This window comes from Cicer arietinum, chromosome 2, assembly GCF_000331145.2.
Source record: "Cicer arietinum cultivar CDC Frontier isolate Library 1 chromosome 2, Cicar.CDCFrontier_v2.0, whole genome shotgun sequence".
Lineage (NCBI taxonomy): Eukaryota > Viridiplantae > Streptophyta > Magnoliopsida > Fabales > Fabaceae > Cicer > Cicer arietinum.
Window position 1 is genome coordinate 9,415,143 of NC_021161.2, and position 25,081 is coordinate 9,440,223.

The following is a 25,081-nucleotide window of genomic DNA, read 5'->3' on the forward strand; positions in this document are numbered from 1 at the left end:
ACTCTTTCTTCACAGTCTATTCACAGGATTTACACAGTTGATGGACTAGATCAAGTAGTTGGAGTCATCACACTGAGAGATGTAATCTCTTGTTTCATCTCGGAGCCTGATTACCATTTCGACGATTACTACGGATTTGCAGTGAAAGAGATGTTGAATCACTGATTTACAAGGAATACTCCAAAATATAACAAACTTTATGTTATCAGAAAGAAAAAAGAACATTTGATTTCAAGTTTTTTTATGTATGCAAAAGCAATTCTCATGCAACTTCTATCATGCTAACACCAGATAGTTTGTCCAATCTTATATCTGTGATCAACCCTCTTATCCTTTCTACTTCTCTCCATCTTCCCAATGCAGCATATATGTTAGACAAAACCACCAGCGGAGCCGGATTTTCCCGCTCGAGATCAACAAGTTTCATGGCCATTTCTTCCCCAAGATTTGAATCTAAGTAGCACCTAGATGCACCAAGCAAAGAATCAAAAACAGATGCAGGAGGTTCTGCTAATTCTCGCACCAACTCTCGAGCTTCGCCTAACCGACCAGATCGACCCAAAAGATCAACCACACACCCAAAATGCGCAGGCTTTGGATCCAAACCAAACTCTCTAATCATCCTGAAAACATGTAATCCTCTCTCAACTTGACCACTGTGGCTACAAGCCGACAGAACACTAACAAATGTTACACTATTTGGTTTCACCATTTCAGCCAACATTTCATCAAAGATTTCAAAAGCAGACTCATAATCTCCATTCCTTCCATACCCTCCTATCATTGCATTCCAAAATGCAGGGTCATCTGGTTTTTCATCAAACTGATCAAAAATACAACGAGCCAAAGAAACACACCCACATTTCATGTACATATCAACCAGAGCAGTTGCGAAAAATTCATCCATATCAACACAAATTCTCACAGCATACCCGTGTATCTCTTTCCCACTTCGCAACACAGACGAATCAGCACACACAGACAAAATACTAGTAACAATCTTCAAACATGGAACCACACCAAAATACTGCATTTTCCTAAAATACTTAAAAGCTTCCAAAAACAACCCTTTTTGTGCAAATCCACCAATCAAAGTGTTCCAGGTTGCCGAATCAGGCAAAACCCCTTCACTCACCATCCTCTCAAACACATCAACACCCTTCTCAATCTCTTCATTCATCATCAACCCTGCAATCATAGAGTTCCAAGTGATCAAGTTCCTCTTTTCACCTTCATTAAAAACATCAAAAGCAGAACGCCAACAACCACATTTTGAATACATGTCCACAAGTGAAGTCACCACCATAACATGATCACATGCTTCTAGTTTCATACTAAGCCCATGAACCTGCTTCCCTAAACGAATGTTCAAAAGGTTAGCACAAGCTGAAAAAACAGACACGAAAGTAACCATATTCGGCTTTTCCTCCAAACTCATCATCATATCCTTAAAAACATCGACAACAATACGAGGAAATCCGTTTGGTAACAACCCCGACATAAAAGCATTGTAAGTAACCACATTTCTCACGTGCGAATTTTCAAAAACGTTTTTCGAAGAAACCAAATTTCCACTTTTGGAATAACAAGTAATAAGCGAGGTGGAAACGTAGACATCATTTTCAACTCCTAACTTAAGCGCCAAGCAATGAACTTGGTGCACGTGACTTGGATTTTTTGTATCACGTGCAGTGAGAAGAGAAGCGATAGTGACAGAATTGGGCCTCAGAGTACGAAGCCCAATTTGACGGAAAAGCTCAATAGCTTGTCCCGGAGGTCCATTTCGGGAGAGTCCGGAAAGTGCGGCGTTGAAAGCGGTGATAGTTGGTTGGGACATTTCGTCGAACAGTTTGAGGGCGTCTGGGAAAGAGATAGGGTTGGCGGCGTATGCGGCGGTGAGGGCGGTGGTGGTGTGAGGGTGAGAGTAGAAACCGGTTTTGAAGAGATGGGCATGGAGGATTTGCGATTGGGAAGGGGAAGAGGGAGAGAGATTGGAGCATGCTTTGAGGAGAATGGGGAATGTGAAGGAGTGAGGAGTGTGGGAGGAAGAGTGGTGGAGGTGGGAATAGAAGTGAAGAGCTTCTTTGTATAAACCATCTTGAACTAGTTTTCTGAGTGTTGTTATTATGTCACTCTTCAACTTCATGGAAAGTTAGTGTCCTTGTCGGTCATGCCACACACTCTATGTTTATCTAGTGTTCATCAAATCAATCATAATTTTTCATCGGTAATAATTGCCTGCTTTCTTATAAATTAGACTTAAACAAGTTTTTCATTCTATAAATATTTATTTTTCAAGATGATAAAAATTATAATTTTTTACAAAAAAAAAAAAAGACACATCTCAAAAAATGATTTCTTGAGAAACTATTCAAAATATTTGAAGTATTTTTTAAAATTTTATCATACAAAAAAAGTTATAGCAAAATTATGAAATACTTAAAATAAGTTTTTATGAGAAGTTATTCAAAAGAATATTTCATTTTAAAATTTTTGTTTATAAAATTTTAAAATAAAATTATAATAAAAATATAAATTTTAAAAATAATTCTTTAAAAATATTTAAACAAATGGGCCAATAATTATTGGAAATATCCGTTGATTATTTAGAGAATTAATTTATATTTGAATTTGATTTTGACTTTCTCAAATCGAGACCATTGTCTAAGAGATTTGAATCTAATTCTACTCAAATCAATTATATTAATTTATACTTATATACAAAGAAAATACATGACTTTTCGTGTAATTTATTTTCCTTTAATTTTTTTTAATATTTTATTTACATAATTGTATCTTTTAGATTTAATTAAATAATAATTTTTTTTAGAAGATACTGAATTTTAGTATAACATCTATTCCTTCCAATTTTTTTTGTTTAAGTTATTTCATTTACAAATTTATCATTACTTATTAATTAAATAAATGAATTATTTAAATAATCTTATAAATTTTTATGATTTTTATTGAGAAAAGTGGTCAGACACACGTTAGTGAATCATAATTAATATTAGCTCATTTTTACAAAGGAAAATCACAATTGATTCATCAAGAATTATAAAGGATGCATTGGTCATAATTTAATTTGAAAGAGCCTGATGAATCCTACTTTTCATTCTTTCCTTCACAAGTTCACACAGCTTAAAAAAAATGCTATAAAATAGTCTTTAGTGAGAGGTTGATTAGTGTCTTCTGAAACACAATTTCATGTTGTAGTTTTTGGATTTTATGAACAAATATCTTATGAACTGTGTCATAACTAATAAACAAGTCTATTGGCAGCAAGTTTACATTTTCATATTGAGCTTTTGCTAGACCTTCTTGACTCTTGAACTTGCATGGAGTACTGCAGATTCCAGAGAATATCTTCTATTGACGGGCGATTACTGGGAACTTTATTGAGACAATTGATGGTGATCTGAACTGCAGTCTTCAATGATTCATGTGTATAAGTTCTATGGAGGGAAGGATCAATTGAGCTCCTTAATGTTATTGGTGATGGAACTTCAGATAAACTTCTCTCAAGCTGAAAATGTTAAAGCGGAAATTAAAGAATGGAAACTTAAACGTAAAATCACATCATAAGTTGTGATGTATTGACACTGTAAATTTTTTTGACCGACAGTAAAGTGTAATGAATTGTTACACTGTCAAATCATTAAAAACGTTTGACTTTTATTATAATTATTTCTAAAGTCATACACATGAACACGATTACTATAATGTCAGTGGATCTTATGATTTGCAAGCATTTAATAATGAGATGTATCTAATAAATAAGTGATGTGTAAAATGTCATGTATACCTCATACTTCAGCACTTCTACTTCAGTAGATGATGTAATTAGTTTGCCAGTGATAACTTCAAGTAGAATCACACCCAATTGATATATGTCTTCCTTCTCTGCATTATTGATGCTGCAAAATGAGATAACACCATATTATATTTTGGCTACTTACATCAGGGGAAAAGAATGGAAGAAAAATATATGTTAAGGACAAAATTACCTGCCAATATGATTGTGGACATTTTGTTCTTTAAGTTTTCTTTCAGAACTTTTCTAAAAATTAACAAAGTAATATATCATAGGTTAGAAGCTATATAACACCGACACTTTAGATTGAAGACGTGTTCAATGTGACACGTGTTGGTATTAGACACTGACAAGACAACGACACCAACACACCTAATTACATTCAATCATATCCATTTTCTCAAATTATTACCGAAGTCAATAAATTAGTGTCCATGTCTGGTGTCTGTATCTATATCAATGCTTTAGATACTTAACATGAGATAATGAATACGTCAAAATACATATAATTTGTTTTACTAACCTTAGATGGAAATGGAATGCTATATCCACTAACTTTTGGATTAAGACTTTTGTCCAACAGAATGTTCTCAATCTTTATGTTGTTTCCAAATATGCTAGGATTAACTCCTGTATGTAAGAATTGGATTCCTCTTGCAATTCCTATGATGATTGACATTCTCTGTTGCCACTTCAGCATTTCCTTTTTTCTCCTATCTGTTGAAATTGAAATTTCATGTTACACTTTTTTTGACCATTTTAAATGTTGGCTATTTTGAAGTAATTTTTTTATATGAATGTCTTTTACCTGTAAGATGAATCCTCAATGACATGTTTGAGATATGCTCAAATACAATGAATATTGTGCTTGTTGTTTTGGGATTATCTTGATAAGTAATGGTACAGTGTCCTAAAACACTCACCAAATGCCTATGCCTTAAATAAGGTAACACCTTCAAGTTCTCATCACTGATTTTAGTCAAACTCTTCTGCTTTAGTTTTACAAGATTCACCATGACCATTAAACCATCTTTGAGTTTACCTTTATATAGCTGTGTAAATACAATTGAAAATTCCATTACAAATTCAATCTTGTAGGCCCATTTCATTGCAGAGAGTTTATTAAAAAACCATAAACACATAATATATTACAAGTTTAATAATTATATACTAATAGCGTAAATATAAATGTCCAATCATATTTCACCATCTTGTAATATTAGAAAGTAATAATATTACGACGTAACAAGATGATCAAATATAATAGGATATTTGTTGGATTTAGATCTCATGAAGTAAGCAGTTCCACAAAGTTAGCACGTTGGTTCAAATATGATCGAATATTTGTCGAAATGGTCTTGATTTGAAGTTCAATATTTCAGTTTTTTAAACTCCAAAAAAAAAAATCAAATTGACTATCTAATCTCGATCCAAAGATCATCGACATGCTAACTGTGTGCGGTTAAACACGCATGCAATCCAAATCCATATCGGTAACAGAGAAGTTTTCAAACCAATATTTTTTTTACCTGTCCTTGTGATCCTTCTCCTATTAGATTTGATGAGTCAAAATTGTTGGTTGCATCTTCAATTTCTTCTATTGTGAAAATGCTGTATGGTGGTAATCCAAGTCCACCAAACCTCATTAGCTGAGGAAAATTACTTCCTATTTCCACATTAAAAAAACCAAATTAGACCATGGCTTAAAAATGAAGGGCTAAGAATTTTTTGTAAAAAATACCACTTAAGGACTAAAAAATATTATCTAAATTTAACTTGTACACTATTTATTTTAATTATATCATCATATGAAATTGTAGGCTTACTTGCATAAATATTTGGTCTTGAATATGCAGAAACAGAAACTCTATCATCAAAAATAGATCTATTTATTTTACTAACTTCTCTTTCTGATTTGAACTTTCTCAAAATGAACAGAAAAAATAGAATCAAAAGCCCTGCAATTCCAACAAAACCTCCAATAATACCAAATATTACTCCTAATTGCATCTTTGATTCCTTCTTCTTCTTAAATTTTGGCTTAGCAGCTAAGTCTATTGATTTCTTGCAATATGAAGATGGATGTTGATCAGTGAAATTTCTTGTTAACAAACAATTACTGGAATATAGTACCGTTCGATTCGAATTGGACGACTTTGAATCGATGCAAGATGGCAAGTTTCCTTCTAGAAAGTTATGTGAGATATCAACAAATGTTAAAAAAGAACTACAAGATAAATGCATAGAAATTGAACCACTTAATTGATTTGAAGCAAAGTTTAGGTTTTGTAGGAAAGGAAGAGAGAACAAAAATGAAGGAATGTTTCCAAATATTTCATTATAAGAAATATCAAACAGTTGAAGTTTTTCAAAATGCATGAGTTGTTGAGGAATTTGAGTTCTAAATGAGTTATTACTCAAGATAATAATCTTAACAAAATTGTTATTTAATGAAGGAAATTCAGGTCCTAAGTTGTTGAAACTCAAATTAATCTCTTCAAGAGAGGCTAATCTTTTGAGATTAGGAACACTTCCATTGAAGAAATTATCAACCAAAACAAGACTCTTGAGATTCTTCAAAGATGAAATTGATGATGGAATTTTGCCACAAACAAAATTTGAAGTAATGTTGAAAACTTCAAGTGACTTAAACCTAGTAATAATCTTGGAAGGTAGTGGACCCCACAAACCAAGTGAAACCAATGACAAACTTTTCATGTTTGAAAGTTTTGTTAAAACATTGAAGAAAGAATCAATAGAGAATCTTTGTGAGAGAGTTTGAGAATCTTTCTTTTTCTTGTTTCCAATTATGGTTAATTCTGTTATATGACCCTTTGACTCTATGCATGTGATTGTGAGAGAAGGTGATGGAGGAAGGTTGCAAAAGTTGTTGGTGTTGTTGTTCCATTGTTGAGGAAGTTCAAGAAGGATTTGAAGTTGGAGAAAGATTTTAGTTTCTGTTGTTGTTAATTGTTGTGCAGTTGGAATTGGAGTAAGGAGGAGAAGAATGATTGAAATGATTGTTGGAAACAACAAGTATAAAGAAATCAAGAAATTCTTCATATTTTGAGGATCAAATTAAATTGTTAGGAAAATTAAGAATGGTGAGTGAATGAACTTAAAAAGGCCAAATGTCAGTATATATATTGTACATTTGAAGCTAAATGCATCCAAATTAATATGCTACTAATGGCATGCTTGTTGCAGTTTGTTTGTTTGTTTTTTTTTAAATTACTTTTGGGAGAAAAATATTTTTAAGAGCTTTTAGTCTTTTGTTAGGGTTTTAGAAAAATGAAAAAATTAAATCATAAACTGTTAAAGATAGGAATTGGTTTCTTTTAAAAAAAAGTTTTGATTGGTGATTTTTTATTTTTAAAAATTTATTTTATTATGATAAACAAACAAAAATTAAATAACTTTTTTAAATCTCTTAATCATTAAATGTTAAAACCAATATTTGTATATAATATGATACAAATGGATCTAATTCAAAATTACAACTGTGAATTGACAATTTTTATTTAAAATAAACATTTATGTTAGAACAACATCTCAATTTTAAAAAAAGAGAACTAAAAACACGAAATACCGAATACAAGAAGTACCGCAATGAAATTTGGTTATGTAAGTTTGTGTCTAACTACAAAGCAATTGTAATTTCTTTGTATTAGAATGATTTACAAAATATGCATCTTATAATTAAATACTAAAGTTCAATTTACAATGTCTTTAAATTCTAACTCAACTGTGAAATGTCAATATTGTTATATTTGACGTTTTGTTTTGAGTTTGAACCTAGAAATTCAATTGGTTAATTATGATGAGTAATTCAAATTCAAATTACAATAATATTCTTAAGGTTTAATTACAATTTTGACCCCTTTATTTTACCCAATTCACATAAGACAATTTTGGTTCATCCCTTATATTTTTTAATTAAAAAATAACCATTTAACATAGTTTAAATAATGTAGCATGCAATTTTTTTATATACAATTTATCTAGATGCCTTAATTATTCATATTTCATTAATTAAATCACAAAAATAAATAAAAATTCTAAAATCAATAGTTATATTTTTATAGATATTTAAATTTTATAAAAAATTAAAACTATTAAATTTTAAAATAAAGAAACAAAATTTGTAAGTTAATAAAAATAAAAGAAATAAAACTACAATTAAACATATTCTAAGATCATAACGCAAAGAACTTCTCATTAGTTTCGCTGGTGAGACTCTGCCCACTTATGAGTATTTATGGGCCATACTCAAGAATTTGCACCCTTGAGCTACTAATATTGTCATTTATTTGTTTTATAAAAAATAGTGTGGATTATTATTATTATTATTATTATTATTATTATTATTATTATTATTATTATTATTATTATTATTATAAGTATTATTAAATTGATTATATTAAAAAATTGATTAAGTGGATTGAAATGGATCAATTGAATTTGATTTTTTAAAAAGAACTTATTATTATTATTATTATTATTATTATTATTATTATTATTATTATTATTATTATTATTATTATTATTATTATTATTATTATTATTATTATTATTATTATTATATGACAAGTGCAATAGAGCATACTAAGTTTGATAGAATTGACACGTTAATGCAGTCTTTTTGTTAGTAATAACAACAACACAAACTGACTAAAAAACCTGAAAAAAGAACAAAGAATTGATAAACTACTACACAACCAAATACGAAAACAGTTTACAAATATAATGTTGACAAATCATCTCATGATTAAATATTTTCTCATGAAGAAAACAATTTTTCAACAATGTTTAAGAAATTGAACCATGAGATCTTTGTATGTTGGTTCAATTAATTTAATTACGATAGACACATACGACAAATGAATAAATAAAAAATATTAAAAAAGAAAAAGTTAAATAAATAATTAACACACATAAAATAAATTTTTGTTAAATCACTTACAATTCATTCGATCAAACCAAATAATATTTTTTTTATCAATGTGAAATAAAAGACAGAAAATTAAATTAGAAGAAATTGAATATGCATAAAATAAAGATGCTAAACATTTTATCAATGTGAATATGCTAAACAAATATTAAACAAAGATATAATAGAAAATACTTTCAACTCCGGCTTTAGCAAGTCAATTACTACAAATTTTTCCTTCACGCAAAGTGTGACGTAAAGTGTGGATGAGAAAAAACTAGTCAATCCTTATAATATGTTTAGATGAGATAATTTTTTAAGAAAACACAATTTTTTTTAAGGAAATCCAATTCTTCAAGTAAATTATCTTGTTTGGATAATAGGTTTGAAAAATTTTTAAAATGAAGGAATTTTATGAGGTATTTTGTCAAAAGCTAAATTTATATAATTTCAAATGCCACCTAAAACTTAAGAATTTCAAATTCCTTCTTACTTTATAGTATATAAAACATGAAATGTTTTTATAATTTTGACCTTATATATTTCAAAATTTGTATGTTAGTCTCTATATTTTGTAATTTTGGCAAATTGATCCTTATTTTTTTAAAAAAAATTTACAATTTGGTCTCTCAAAACGCAAAATAGTCATTTACGAAATTTCAATTTTGGCTCCAATATAATTTTTATTTTTGCCCCAAAAAATTTAAAATTTAAAAAAAAAAATAGCTCAATTTTAATAGAACAATTCTTTATGGAAACAACAAATTTAGAAATAAAAGGAATTCAATTGAAACATTTGAATTGCTTAGAATTTTAATTTCCCTAGAATTTTCAATTTCTTTATCCAAACACATTCTTAGAGGTTGTTTGCATGAGATAATTTATATCCTTCATGAGGTATTTTGTGAAAACTAAATTTAGATAACTTTAAATACCATTTAAAACGTAAAAATTTTAAATTCTCTTTTTACTTTATAATATATAAATCATGAAATTGTCTCTATAAATTTGACCCTGTGTGTATACAAAATTTGCATATTAGTCCATATATTTTGTTGCAAATTGGTTCCTAAAAATTATTAAATTTTGGAAACCGGTCTTTGAAAAATTGTAAAATAGTCTCTCAACTTTAATAAAATTTCAGTTTTTGCCCAAATATAATTTTCAATTATGCCCAAAACTTTTGAAATCCATAAAAAATATCAATTTTGAAAGAACAATTCTTTTATCAAAACAACATAATTTAGAAATGAAAGAAATTCAATTGAAACATTGGAATTACCTATAATTTTATTTCCCTAGTATTTTCAATTATTCCATCCAAACACATTATTGGATACCAGAAGATGAATTAATCCACGAGAGGTGCATAAGGATGCGTAGGAAGCACACCCTACGAATAAAACATAGTGTTGTTTGAGAGTCAGACTCGCAAATCACGTTTCTAAATCAATATATGTGAGATGGCTTGAAGCGTAACATTAATGTTTGAAGTGAAACCACAACTTAATGCAAAACTTGCAATTTAATCTCCCGAGTAATTTCTAATAAGACCACCAAATATAGTGATGTAGCTAAATATCACTACAAGGAGAGTTGAATATGGATTTTGCTGTTAAAAATAATTTTCAAGTGTTTTTAAAACTATCCTCTCCCAGAGGATGACAAGCCCGATGATGGGTTTTTTCAGATCTGAGCTGAGAGAAAAATATGAGAATTACACACACAATTTTATACTGGTTCACCCAATGAAAGCTACGTCTAGTCCTCACACTCTTGTGAGATTTTACTATTGTTCAAACAGATCAATCTCTCACTGAGGATGATTACAAATGGTGTATTCTTTAGCTTCACCAAGCTTACAATCAAGTTTCAAATATTTCCAAGTGTATCTCACATGGAAATTACAGAGTGATATGAGAGTCATTGATTCTAAATACTTTCTCAAAGGATTTACAAAGATCTAATGTAGGATAAGAAAGTATGAAGAGAGGATGGGTATTGCTCTTGATAGTTTTAAGATGCTTGATCTTTTTATGCAATGTTGTTGTGTATTTAATGATGAAGAGCTTGCTGCCTTTTATAGAAGTCTTATGATGTTCCTTTCATGAGCCAAGCTCTTGATGACCGTTGGAATTCATTACAAAAGATCTGAGGTATTTCATCATATTTACAGAACTGTCATCCAGTTGTTCTTGGACTGGCAGAGGCCATCCTCGCGCAGGAAGATCAGCTTCCTTGAAACTTGATCTTGAGATGTCCTTTTCTATTTTCTTTCTTCAAAGAGTGTAAGACTGTTTCTTTGACTATGTGAGCTACAACCTTTTCATAAACTTTAAGGACTAGGTTGATTTCAACTTTTGAGAGTGATGTTGACAAGAGAGAGAGCCAACCTCTTTCATAGGATTGCCATCCTCCAGTCCGAGGATCATATCTGCTTTCACATGTGAAGTCTTCCATTTTTTGCTTGTTTGTTGTTGCCTTTCTGTAACTTGACTTCTTCATGTATTCATTCGTGTAAGCACAATAAATGGTCTGATGTTAGCCTTTGCACATGTTTGATGGGTTGCTTTCAACTTTACTGAACCATCCTCCATTCTAGCACTGTCATCATCTAGCTAGATCTGACCATTCTCGTCCTTTTCCTTTGGCCTTCTTATTTTTTATTTCAAATACTTTATTTATTCATTCTTTAATACTGTTGTGCATTTCTTTAATGAATAAAAACATTTGTTCTGGAGAGGACAAATATTGTGCAGATTTGAGACTTCATCCTATTCACGAGGCCATCCTCAGGAATTTCAATCCTTCATATTTGTATAAGATTTTTCTCATTTTTGCCTTAATGATTAATAACCCATTTTCTTATATAAATTCACTCAAAAGTACATATTAGTTATTAACCACAATCATAATCTCTTAAGTAATTTTGTTATCATTAAAATCATTTGAGAGATTTTGTCTCAACATATAGAACGCCCTGATTACCAATAGAGCTCCCATCAAACTAAGTGAAAAAATGATCAATTTCTATTTCAACCAATTGAAATGTTAGATTTAATTCATTTTTAGTCGTTCAGAGTATATATTTGCGAACAATTCAATTTTTTAGGAAAAAATGAAGATGATTTCTCAAAAGAGTAATGCTATTTGATACGAAAATATTTATCTAAGAAATAGAAGAAAAAAAAACACAAATATAGGAGGTTTGACCATTTAACTTGATGGATGACTATATATGAGAGAGTGAATAATTACAATTGGTAAGTGTTAAACTCCCAAATCACGTTTCTAAATCCATACATGTGAGATGATTTGAAGCGCAACATTAATGTTTGAAGTGAAACCACAAGTAAATGCAAAACTTGCAATTCAATCTCTTGAATAATTTCTAATAAGACCACCAAATCTAGAACGCCCTGATTACTAATAGAGCTCTCATCAAACTAAGTAAAAAAAAAGATGGCTTAATTGCAATTTTGGTCCCCTATTTTAGCTGAATCGCGAAAGTAGTCCTCTCGTTTTGTTTCTCCCCATTTTTGGTCTCCAAACAAAATTTTAGTTCAAAATTTGATGAAATTTCATTTTTTAAAGCCGTACTACACCATTTATGGTCATATATTTCAAGTACAATTGTTGCAAATGAAATCTTGAGGAATTGTGTGACTTAAATAAATGCAAAAAAAATGAAATTTCATGAAGTTTTGGACTAAAATTCTGCTTGGAGGACCAAAACTGGGAGAGAAACAAAATGAGAGGACTACTTTCGCGATTCAGCTAAAATATGGAGACAAAAACAAGCCAAAAAAGATCAATTTCTGTTTCAACCAATTGAGACGTTAGATTTAATTCATTTTTAGACGTTCATAATATATTTTTGTGAGCAATTCAATTTTTAAGAAAAAAATAAAGATGATTTCTCAAAAGAGTAATGCTATTTGATACGAAAAGTTTTACGTAAGAAATAGAAAGAAAAAAAACGCAATTACGGTGAATCTAACCGTATAATTTGATTGATGACCGTATATAAAAGAGTCAATAATTACAATTTGTAAACGCCAGTCAGATGTTGTCATATATTATTCTATATCATAAATGTTAATTTTATATTAATATCGATCATAATTATCTATTTTTCTATATCATTAAATATAAGTAAAGTGGAGTGTGAGTGTTTTGACTCAGTGTAGAACTATTTTCCACTATATTACATATCCCTTTTCTCTTTTAATTTATGTTAAAAAAATAATATTTTTTAACACGAAAAAAGAAATATATTTTGTTAATTATATATTATTTATAAGGGAAATTAAAGGATGTGTTTAGTTGTTTGAAGAAACCTCGTAGGAGGGAATCTATTTAGTTGCTTTTCAATTTTGAAGTTGTATTATTATTCTTTCTCTTTCTTCCACATGCTTTGTCACTCTTTTTTCCCTCAAGCCAAAAACACAAACTTTCTCTCTTCCTTCTCACTTCTCATTATATCATCTTAAATAAATAACAACACATCTCAAATCTTATTTCTTTTCATTTCTTCAGCATTGGATTCTCAGGGTTCATTCTCCTTTATTTTCAGGTTCTACATTTTATTCACTTCCCCTTTTTTCTTCTATTGTTTGTTGCCATGCATCTTCTGTGTTTCCATTTTTGCTTCACTAACTAGGGTTGCACCTTTTTCTTTTTTCATACTTTTTATTTATTTATTTATTTATTTATTGTGTTTTTCTATTTTAATGTTGCTTTTAATGGAACTGTGAAGTTGACTCTTGATTGCTTCTCTGTTCAATTAATTGCAATTCTAGGGCTTCCTTTTTAGTTATTGTCATTATTGGAAATTAATCAATGGGGTCTGTTTTTTAAATTTTCATTTCCTTCATGTTTATGTTATTATAGTTATATGAAAATGGATTATTGCACTTGCTTGAAAATGGCTATTTTCATGAAAATAAGTTTCTTTTTTTTTTTGCTTGAAAATGAATTATTGTAGTTGCTTCATGTAATTGAGGGTCATTTTTATATGCTTCTTGCAGATTTTGATGCTTGAGTTCTGTGGTTCTCAAAGCATCCATTTGTTGACGTGATGGGGAAAGGAAGAAGTCCTGGGAAGTGGATCAAGAGCTTACTCTCGGGGAAGAAATCGTCATCAAAGACTAGTTCATCGAAGAAGAATGATATTTTTGTAAGTGTTTTCGTGGTTGTTAAACATTTTTTGTTTATGATTTGATATAATGTAACTGCTACCTCTGTTATAAGGAAACTATAAAGGCAGAAAAATGTTATAATTGTCGCCTATAGGCTGCGAGTAATTTGAATTTTGAAATAGTAAAGTTGTAATTGTTGTTTCAATTTGTGAATGTAGAAATCTTCAAGTAACAAAGATGCGCTGGGGTCTTCTGAGTTAACTGTGTCTAATCCAATTCCAACTGTGGATTCTTTGCTGATATCACCACCGATATCTGGCTCTAATGCTACTAAAGAAGTGCTTTTAGAAAAGGAAGTTGTTAGTAGCTTACCACATGAGAGGGATATTCTCTCCAATAGAAATGAAGAGGCTCGTGCACCCGAAGTTGCTAATTTTGCATCTAAAGATGAGCTTGAGACACTCAAGCTTACAGAAGCAGCTATTAAACTTCAAGCTGCTTGTAGAGGCTATCAGGTAATTATTCTTTGTAGTTATACATTTATGTTATGCTAGCTGATATGTTTCAGTTATAATCATTTGAGATATGTTATGGACATTGTAAATATCAATTCAATAGAGTAGAACTGTTTGAAGATAGTAATGTATCCACAACTATTTCACTTTTATTTTAAATACATTTGCAGTTGTAGAAAAAAGGAAAAATATAGGTATTTCATTTGGGGTTATAGCTTTGTCTGTCAAGCATTTTGTTTATGCATTTTTATTTGAAATCATCTAGTGCCATCACATGCAATTTTTCTAAGCATAGATTCTTTATCAGAAAGTTTCTTTATGTATAATTAATGGTTAATAAAGACTTAAAGTGATTCTTGCATGACTTCATTGAAGGCTCGTCGGGAATTTCAAACACTCAAAGGTATCACACTGCTGCAAGCTCTTATTCGTGGTCACTTGATTAGAAGACAAGCTGTTTCTGCTTTACATTGTGTGAAGGGAATTGTTAAATTCCAAGCATTGGCTCGTGGTTACAATGTTAGGCGTTCTGATGTTGGGGTTTCTGTCCTGAATATTCGTAAGGTAAAAGTTCTTTGGCTAATTCAATCAATGCAATGATCTGTGCATAGTTCTCTCTGAATTTTTTAGTGGAAATGTTAGATGTTTTTCATTTAATCAGCGTCAATAGGTGCTTTATAGAACATATGCCGCGGCGCGGTGTAGATAAAAAGGCGAATGTTGTCATTTGCATGATCTCTACCCATGTATTGCTTCACTAACTACTTCTTCAACATACTTTCGTCAGGATTCTCAATTTTCAAAACCTATTGGCGTAGTTACATCTACACAGGCAGAGAAGCTGTCAGGAAATGTCTTTGTTCACAAGGTAGGAACTGCTATTCAATTCCTAATTCCTATACAGATGACAAAATTATAAATAATCGATTGTTTTAGGTTTTTCTAATATCTGAAATATGACTAATCTAAGTTAATTAAAACTTTCAAAAAATTGTTATCAATTGATGATTTTATTGTCCATGGAAGGTTTCCTCCCTTTTAATGTGTAGGCTTGGTGCTCTTCATTTAGTTTTAGGTAGTAGTAATTGCATTGAAGAAGGATTTGTCTTGACTCTCAACTTTTGGGATCCTGAAGTTTTCAACTTGTTTTTCTTTAATTTTGACATTCAAGATCTTGCTTTACACCAATTTTATATTCATTGCATGCTTCAACTGAAGTTTATCCATCATGTAATTTCCAATAGTTCAGGTAATTGTTAATGTTGAGTAAAAAGTTATTTTGAGTGAGCCTTGTGTTATGATTGTAAGTTGATAAGTCATAGCATTTTTCTGCTCAATTAATAATTTTACCCTACTCACCCTTTTAATAATATTATTCAGGGTTGTCAGTTAGCGTAGCGGAGTTTTAACAAACTGCTACTGTTTTGCAATGCGTGAGTTAGTGCAAAGTTGTCAAATAGCAACTATAGCATTGTAGCTTAGCAGAACTTGAACAAACCGCTAATTTCCGCGATTGAAAACACTGACATTATTTATTGTTACAAATGGAATAACAAGTTTTGAGCAACTGGTTTTTTTTTCTTCTCTGTTTTGTTTATTTCTTATTGTTTTGAAACTAAGTTGTCTATGCATAATTTTGACTTTGATAAAAGCTCATTACGTATGACATCCATTTCAGCTGCTGGTTTCATCCTCCCATGCTTTTCCTCTAACTCTCAATAGTGATCTTGGAGAACCTTACTTGGCTTGGAACTGGCTTGATCGTTGGACAAGGTTACGCTTTTGGGCACCTCTTTCTAAATCGGAGAAGAAACTTGACTCGGTGTCTGATGAAAAAAATATCAGTTGTCAAACAGTTGAAAAGGGACAAGTTAAAAGGAATATCCGGAAATCTCCTGCTGTGAAGCCTGATGATGGCTCAAGTTCAGGTTCTAACAAACATAAACAACGTCCAAAAAAAGATTCAAATAACTCATTGCTTTCAACACAGGAACATCCACAGAAAGAAATTGAGAAAAGTAGTCTAAAAAAAACTCGCATGCAGAATGTTTCAGACAGATCTGAGATTGTTAATGAGAAAAGAAAACACAGCTCTAAGACAACTTCAGATCATACTGTTACCGATGTTTCAGAGAAGGGGCCAAATTCCTCTTCAGAGAAAAAAATGAAAGATATTACAGTGCCAAAGTCAGAAGAGTCGTATCCTGAGAAAGATCTTGAAAAGAAAGCACAAGAAGAGAATAACGATAAGCCACGTAATGATTCTACTGCTGTTCTACAGACTAGAGTGAAGAATGTAGGAGATGAAACATTAGGAGTTAGTGAAGAGTTAAACGGCGGTGACAAAATTATCAGCAACAATTACCAAAGAAGAGCTTCACTACCTGCTAATTTTAATGATCAAGAGAATGAGTTACATAATACTCCAAGAGTGCCGAGTTATATGGCTCCTACTGAATCTGCAAAAGCTAGGCTAAGGGGACAAGGCTCCCCTAGATTTGCTACTGATATCGTAGACAAAAACAGTTTAACCAGGAGGCATTCACTTTCATCTTCACTTAACAGCAGGTCGGGTTCATTTTCCCCAAGAGCAGAAAAGCTGATTACTTTGAGCAGTAGAGGAGTTGCAAGGACTGATAAATCTCTGTCATCGTCAAGGGATGGAACTGGTAAGCATTTGGATTTTTTTTACTATTTCTCAGTATTTTTTCATTGACTGATTGGTATTGCTTTTAGATGAATTTTACTGTGAGGAAAATTTTGCTGTTCTTGTAAATGAATACCTATAGTGTACTACAAGACTACAAAAACTCATGTTTGATAGAATAAATTCATTTTTTTTTACAATTACAGAAAAGTTTCTTCTCCACAAAAATTGATCGTGCTTTGTGTCATATATAGTGAATAGTAGACCGTGTAATTTGGATTGAGTCTGGTCTTGGCTATTCTAAAGCAGCAATATAGCTCCGGCTACCTAGATGTAATTTGGCCTATGTTTTTCATTTTCGTTTATGGTTTTCATGGCTTTGGTCGCGGACATGATCTGGCGTTGACTTTTGCGCTAAATGGAGTCTCTAGCTGTTAGGATATATAAAAAGGGATAATTAGGAGTTTGTTAGTAGTTGTGTTCCTAGGTTGGTAGTAGTGGTATAGGTGTACCTGCGTTGGTGTTTCTGTTATTAGTTATCTAAGACCTAATCCCTATCCTAATGTACCGGACGTCTTTAAATAGAGGCTTCCACCCCTTTAGAAAGGAGCTTTTTATCACCTTATAAAAATTGAGTGGTGTAAACCATTGTAGGAGTGTATCCGCTCTTGCGTATCATTTTCTTGGGAGAAGTTCTCTCTTATTATTTCTTATTTTTTCTTTCTAAATATTAGTGTTCTTCCTCTAAATCAAGGAATTCAATTCTTGGGTTCCTAACACTAGCCCTATCTTCTAGCCTGGCCTCCAATCTCAAATTATATTCTTTGGTTATTTTTCTTTTCTATAGGGTACATTTTCAATAAGCTTAAAGTTTAGGCTGTAGCTTGGGGGAATTGTTAGAATATATGAAAAATATCTTATAATATCTTGTATTTTAGAGTATCTTAGATTATCTTATAGGCTTGATTTTGGTATTTTTCGGTATTTCCCTATATAAGATGACTTGTTTCCTTATTTTGTTAAGATTAAGAATCTATTATTTAATATAAATATGGATTAATGCTTTGTAATGTGTAACAGCAATATACTACCTATCATTCACATCATTTCAATATTTTTTATTTATTTGAGTATTCCTTTTCTTCCTAATAATACATAAAGGACTAAACCATATAACCTCAACAAGTGCTAGCCCGAGTATTCCTTTTCTCTTGAGCTTGACTGGTACAATTATACACACACACACACACACACACACACACACACACACACACACACACACATTACACCTGAAGCACTCATCTATTTCATCTGCGTTGCTTAAATCTAATGAATTGTATCTTCCTCAGTTATCCCATCGTTTTGAATAATGAACCTAACCAGGATACTTAAATCATGTGACTGGTAGTTTGATGTAGTCTTTTACTTTTATCTTTAAGCTATAACTGTAACTTGTGCCCCCTTATATACTCCCTCCATCTCATTTTACTTTCCATGTTTGGAGTATTAGCTTGTTTAAAATTAGTTTCACTTTAAAATATCTAGAGAATATTAATATTTTTCCAACAATACCCTTATTTATTGGTATCCTAACCTTCCCTATATTAACTAGTCCTTTGTACATAACTCCTACAGTCATACTACAATAAATATATTTTGGTCAAAAAATATTATTTTACCATGAAAGGAGTATAATAATTAATGATTTTCTTAAGATGTGTGCAGTATCTTTAATGGCAAATAAAATGAGATGCAGAAGTTACTTTGTTTTACATCAAAAGAGAATATCATTTGGTACATAACTCTGCATTCAAAATTATATCATCTGCAAAAACTATGTATTACGGCATAGACTCTTGGATATGTTAAATAAGCACATCAAAGCCAAGTTACAAGGATAGGGAGTCAAAGTTGAACATTGATGCGATCCTATAGTTATTAAGGGAAGTCTTTCTTGGACAATGTTCTAAACTAGCCATGATTCCGTTGTACATATCTTTAATTGGAATATAGGAAATACAAACTTCTTTGTCTTCTTAACCCTCCGCAATATCAATATGAGGTTTGTATCAAAAGCTACCATATAATTAATAATGAGTGCCGCATGCAAGTGTTTGAGGTTTCTCGATTAGAATTTCGCTAACTTGGCTCAAATTTTCATATTTTATTATAGAAAACACAAGTAGAATTTAGTAGGCCTAAAGGATTCACTTAAAATAGGTAATAGTAAGTGGCATGACATTCATGAAAAATCACTCATACTTTGTGTCAAATCAAAGATAAAGATGTGTGGATTTTACACACATTAAATCAAATATTAGTTGACTCCTATTGTTGTTTGAGTTTAACTGTTTCTATTACTCACCATTTTCTGCGGATATTATCAATTTCAGATAAGCTGGTCCAACCTCAGTGGCGAAGGTGAATTTATGTAATCTTCCAGAACAAAGATACTTGAAGGAGGTAAAAACTAATAGAGTTAGAGATTGATGAATTACATTACAGCCTTTTTCTTTAATCATCATTGTCATTATTATCTGTTGTCATAGATACCGAAGAGGGATATTATATATTGTGATCAGAGTTTGATATGAACTTTGTTTTAGTAGGAAATATTTTGCTGGGTATATATCGACAGATCTAAGCTTAGTTACCGGTTCTTCTCTTTTTCTAGCTTTTGTGATGTATTATTTAAACCATTGTTTCAAAGAGTCATATTTTTCTAAATTTTGAGAATGCTTTCCAGATCATATTTTTATGCTGTAATTCTATGAGCTTTGGCACAATGGTAAAGTTGCTTCCTTGTGACATAGAGGTCACATGTTCAATTCGTAAAAATAGCTTTTCTGATTGTAAGGGGAAGACTGCGTACATCTAATTTCCCCAGGTTTTACCATGATGGAAACCTGGTACACTAGACGGCGACTTTTGAAGGAATTTACTGTGACATTGCACTACCTAACAAAATAAATGTGGCCCTTTCAAGCATACTTATGATCTAGGCAAGTTCATGAACACAGTTTTGGTGTTAAAAGTAAACGGAGGTTGGCTCTTGGTAATAGCTCCTAGTGGCTAACGATCAAGATGTTTAAGAATACATTTGACACTAAGCTGAAAGGTTCCCTGTCAACTGAATTATCTCATTCCTCATATATAAGCATTATGATGGTATGGTATCGTGTATGGTGTGGTGCGTGCTTTGATCACAAGTTAACGATCCAATTACATGTACTAGTCTTGTTATATACGACTCCGAATTAGATGACTGAGATTAGATTAATTGAGAATCTGTAATTTCAGAGAATAAATTTATCATTTCATAATAAATTTAAAGAATTAAATTGTTCGAGCTCTATAATTTCAAGAAACCAAAAGAGTGATTTACATTTTTGCATATTATATCCCAACATTCCAACCAAATTGATGTTTTAAGAGCAACCTTGCAGTTTGCCATTTGAGGAAGATGCCCTAGTAAAAGTGTGGTCCAGTTTTTCCTTTCAAGGACTATAGAGGCCCCTGGAATTCTGAAACTGCATAATTTTCCATCAAAGTAAAAAATATAGATACCAGATTCATTTATAAGAATTAATATATCTTTTGAAAACATTGTGGCTGAGGTGAGGCAGATAGGGAGTATAGTGATAAAGAAGTCGTGAATTTGATCCTACCAGCTCAACAAAATATCAACAACATTAATTAGCATTTTTAAAAATAAAAATCATATATGCTAAAAATAATTGCGTAAAATGATAAGGAGGGAAAAAAAATATAATTTAAAAAAGCTGTTGACTTTGGCTACTTGCCTTATTTTCTACGTCATCCATATACCCTACCTTTTAGTCCAGGTTCATTATGTACAAATAACTATATATTAATTAAATGCAACTATGAAAGAAAAAAAACCTTAGTATGAGGTCAGTCGTTTATTATACTTAAAGTCTTAAACATAAATAAAATTAAGTTAAAGAAAATTGATGTATTTAGTCTGCTTGATATTATGGTAGAATTGTTAGAATCATATTGAGTTTATTGTAAAACCAAACATGCACTTAGACACTGTTTGGTAACGTCAATAAATTAGCTTATAAATTATTAAACTAGTTTATAAGTTTATAGGATTATAATAGATGTGTTTGGTAAATAAGCTTTTCTTCATCTTATAACTTATTTTAAGATACTATTTCAAGTATCGTTTGAACTTATAGCTTTTTACATTTTCTTCTATTTATAGTTATTATTTTATTTTTATTATTTTTTCAGCCTTATGTAATACAAAATAACTACCTCACTGATTCACTACCCTCTCACTCAATGGTTTCCAGCTTCACATATATTTTCGTGAATAAACTACCCAATTTATTTAATTCTTTGTCAAAATAACTTAAAAAAATTCATGCCATTCATCTTACAAGAAATTGATTAAGATATGCGTTGCCATATTTATTATTATTTCTTCATTTTCTAATTTATCATTGTAATAAAGTTGAATTTATTTTTTATGTCAAATTATAAACAATAAATGAATTACATTATTTTTACGATTACTATTTATACATATGGAGCTTGCTAAACTTTTAGAAAACTATACAAATTTATGTTTGTATTGCAATGAAAAAAATTAAATGATATAACAAAAAAAAGTAAAATAAGAAATTGATTAGAAAAAGAAAATGAAATAAAACAATACCTGGGAGAAATTAAATAAAAATGTCACATTTTGTTGTTATTTTAAATTAGATAATTATATACTTTTATGTTATTTTATATTGTTAAAAACTAAATTTATCAAATATTTTAATTTCAATTAATTAGCTTTAGTGTTACAGGTTACAAGTTATCACCTATCAACTAATTTTTCAACTATCAACTGACTTATAACTTAATTTAATTTAACGAAAGAGAGCCTTGGTCTAAACTTTGAATGGTCTAAACTTTGAATCACATGAATGTTTATATTCAAAGTTAAAGAGAGTATTTAATATGTAAATAGACTTTCGTCATATTATGAAATCTACCAATTAAGTAACTATCAAAAAACAGAAATATAGGCATCGGTTGTTCCTAGAGTTCTCTTAAACATTTCACTAAAGATTCCATTTCTCGTCCACGTTCTTGAAGTGTTTGGAGGAACTCTCGGAATCACCGGTGAATGATTATTATTAAAGGTTTAAACGATTATTTATTGCATGCAGCTAATTTTATTACTTTAAAACAATTGACTCTTTGCTGATTGATTGAAGTTCTTTTGCCGATCGATATTAATGATATATGAAGCTGAATGTTATCCAAGGTTAGTTTTCTATTGAATTTCACATATGTGTTTTTCGCTATTCTGTTTTCACATTTTAGTAACTAGTTTATCTTACATTGATACAAAAATCGGTAATCTTACACTGGATTCTTTTGTCATCAATTGTGTATTCTTGAACCCAAATCCTTGAAGAATCTTTTGAGGTGTTACTACTTTGTGCCTATAATGAATATTGTATGAGTTATATCTATTGGATATGCTTGATAATTATTAAACTATTGTGCTTGAAATTGTAGTTTAGGAGTGGTGTCAATAAATTGCCATTTTGTCGGATACCCCTCTAGTCTCAAATATAAGAGAAAGTGAATTAACAAAAATGAATATATCTTATCCAAATTTAAGACTAAATACATCAATATTTGATTTTAGTAATTTTAATTTGGTTGTAATTTTGTTTACAAGAATTGTAATTGTAATATTTAATGTTGAAACTTGAAAGTATTGTCCATTATAAGTTTGACCTACCTACCTCTACTCCTTCTCCTCCCCTCTCATCCACCAAACACGAGTGGATTGTATCCAATTATTTATCCGGAATAACCCATATTCATCATTTTTCTCTTTCATTATCTAAATTAGTGATTTTTACATACATCAATTTCTTTTTTTTTCTTGTGTTTATGTGATTTCTTTCTCTGAGTGTGATATTATTTTGTTTCATCGTGTTGGTGCGTTGTTGGTTTTTCGTCTTGTTGCAGTGTTCGTTTCATTCATATAGATAGATAAGCTTCGATTAATTACAAATTCAGTCATTGACTTGATCATCAAAACTACAAATTTAGACATGACTATTCCGATTACTTTGATTTTGTCACATTTGTAGTTATTTTGTTGTTTTATACTATTAACTTGAATGTTATAAGTTTGTTTGTAAATTCATCATTTTGAATTTTAGCGACGTCGAATTTGTATTGTTTTTGTTGTATTCTACCAATTTTAAAAAATAAATATTGAAAACCTGAACAACTTGCTTTAAAAAACTTAGAGCATGAAGTCAGCACTAATTTCACCCATGATTCATTTTTCCCCCCAAAACGTTAGTCAGTGACCAAAATTAAGAAGGATAAATTCAAAGAAAATATGGATGAATTATATAATATTATTACAACTCATATATATTTTATTCATAGATACCTCTCCTAGCAGATATTTCAAGTCGAGTTTCCTACATTTTTATGTGATATTGTGTCCAAATATAACATGTTAATTAAAAAAATGTGTATGAAATGCTACAGCTCCTGCCACTAGCACTATAATTGTTGGATCAACATTTAATTTGGATATAGATTACTTTTCAAATTTTTATATAGTTAGAAAGAGTCAATATTAGAATTTGAAATGATAACATTACGAGCCAATGATCTAAGATAACAAGAGAATTGGACACCAAACTATCTTCACTCAAAATTTTAAGAAATTGAGAATACGAGTCACCTACTTTATATGTTCATCATTTGGTCTATTTATAATCAATACGAGACTATTACTCACACTTAAATTCCAGTAAAACATTTCATTCTGCTCAATTATTTACACAAGCTTATCATATTCATGGGTTCCTAGCTAGTTGAATTAATGTTTCTGCTATATTTATTAATACAACCGTCCTGTTATGTTTCACAGAAATAAATTAACTTCTGTGGCTGTGACTTGTTGCTTTCAAATTTGCATGTTCTTTCCTTAATCTTCAATGACAAACCAGCTAGCAAGGCTTTGAGATAATGTATCACTTTATAGGTAAAAAAGAAGAAGAAATTATGTTTGTTCAAATCATGGTGATGCAGGTAGAATGTATTTGAACTTTGAAGGAGAGGGACCACTTGAGCTAGAGTAACTGACAAACACTGTTCAAAGCTGAAGTATGTATAATTATGCAGTTGATGTTACTGGAAAATGCTAAAGAAAGATCGAGTTTTGATTTAGATGGCTTATTCTTCCACTCTCAACGCTCTCTCCATTAACGGTCAATTCAGATGTGTTTTTTGTGTGTGTCAAAATACACTTTTGGATTGACCGATTCAGACGTGTTAATTAGAGGTTCTTGAGAACACAAGGGACTGAAAAAGTAAGCTACTTTGATTATTCCCTTATGGAATATTGAGCTTGCTAATCCATTTTTTTGATCCCAAATATGAAGGACATAAACACACTAAAAAACCTTGTACGTTCGTTCGAATTTTGGTGCTTACTCGACTTAGTACATTTGTTCAACTCGTTAGTTATTTGCTTGTTTGCTTCATTATTTGCTCAGTTGATAAGATAATACATTAGTTAACTTGCATTTCAAACAATGATATTTCATTTTTGAGATGATTATGTTGAGATAGGAGACTTTGTTTCTCATCTAAAGATTCCTAGACTATTCTAAAAGAACTTTGTTTTTGCAAAGACAATTTCAAAGGATGTTTAATTTAGAAGGTTGAATGACTATCAAAATAACACACCCTCTGCAATTTTTCTATCTCTCAAGATCTTTTTTTTGATTTCCGTTTTCTCATTTTCACTTTATCTTTTTTTATTTTTTGAAATGATTAATATTAGTTGTTGATGGTTAGTTTTTATTAAAGAGACAGTTAAATCTATGATTTTTTGTCACTCAATCTCTATGTTCTTCCTCAAAACCACCAAACGACCCTATAACTCAGCCTTTTACTTCCTCATCTTCTCTCTCTTTCAATCATCATTCTTTTTCTGCAAATAACTATTTGATTTTGATTAATACT

General features: G+C 30.6%; 3 protein-coding genes and 1 long non-coding RNA gene across 6 annotated transcripts in view; 2 read left to right on the forward strand and 2 right to left on the reverse strand.

Annotated features, from left to right (window-relative positions):
* The window catches only part of LOC101490989 (pentatricopeptide repeat-containing protein At2g02750), a 3,165-nt gene extending 938 nt beyond the window's left edge, over positions 1-2,227 (reverse strand). The window contains exon 1 of the mRNA XM_027331859.2: positions 612-2,227. Coding sequence (XP_027187660.1) covers positions 612-2,146 — 1,535 coding nt within the window. The 5' untranslated portion in view covers positions 2,147-2,227. The remainder of the gene's footprint in view (positions 1-611) is intronic.
* Positions 2,228-2,974: 747 nt separating this feature from the next.
* On the reverse strand, positions 2,975-6,908 carry LOC101491301 (probable LRR receptor-like serine/threonine-protein kinase At1g14390). Its single transcript, XM_004489992.3, has 7 exons — positions 5,641-6,908; positions 5,344-5,480; positions 4,623-4,866; positions 4,338-4,531; positions 4,008-4,060; positions 3,806-3,917; positions 2,975-3,526 (listed from the first exon to the last, which is right to left on the reverse strand). Exons 1-7 carry the CDS (start codon positions 6,875-6,877, stop codon positions 3,296-3,298), a joined length of 2,208 nt encoding a protein of 735 aa, XP_004490049.1. The 5' UTR covers positions 6,878-6,908; the 3' UTR covers positions 2,975-3,295.
* Positions 6,909-13,138: 6,230 nt separating this feature from the next.
* On the forward strand, positions 13,139-19,797 carry LOC101507653 (protein IQ-DOMAIN 29). Of its 2 annotated transcripts, none has more exons than XM_004489955.4 (7): positions 13,139-13,320; positions 13,775-13,923; positions 14,104-14,400; positions 14,776-14,964; positions 15,188-15,268; positions 16,079-17,069; positions 19,441-19,797. In XM_004489955.4, the coding sequence occupies exons 2-7, from the start codon at positions 13,825-13,827 to the stop codon at positions 19,470-19,472; spliced, it is 1,689 nt and encodes a 562-aa protein (XP_004490012.1). In that variant the 5' UTR covers positions 13,139-13,320; positions 13,775-13,824; the 3' UTR covers positions 19,473-19,797. The 2 variants fall into 2 exon arrangements, with proteins under 2 accessions (XP_004490012.1, XP_012568278.1); XM_012712824.3 differs by lacking the exon at positions 13,139-13,320 and adding an exon at positions 13,349-13,408.
* Positions 19,798-21,891: 2,094 nt separating this feature from the next.
* Positions 21,892-24,819, forward strand: LOC105851586 (uncharacterized). 2 transcript variants are annotated; one of them, XR_001143336.3, is made up of 2 exons: positions 21,892-22,337; positions 23,982-24,819. It is a non-coding gene; the product is annotated as an uncharacterized lncRNA (long non-coding RNA). The 2 variants fall into 2 exon arrangements; XR_012161916.1 differs by having other exon boundaries at positions 24,143-24,819.
* The last annotated feature ends 262 nt before the right edge of the window (positions 24,820-25,081 follow it).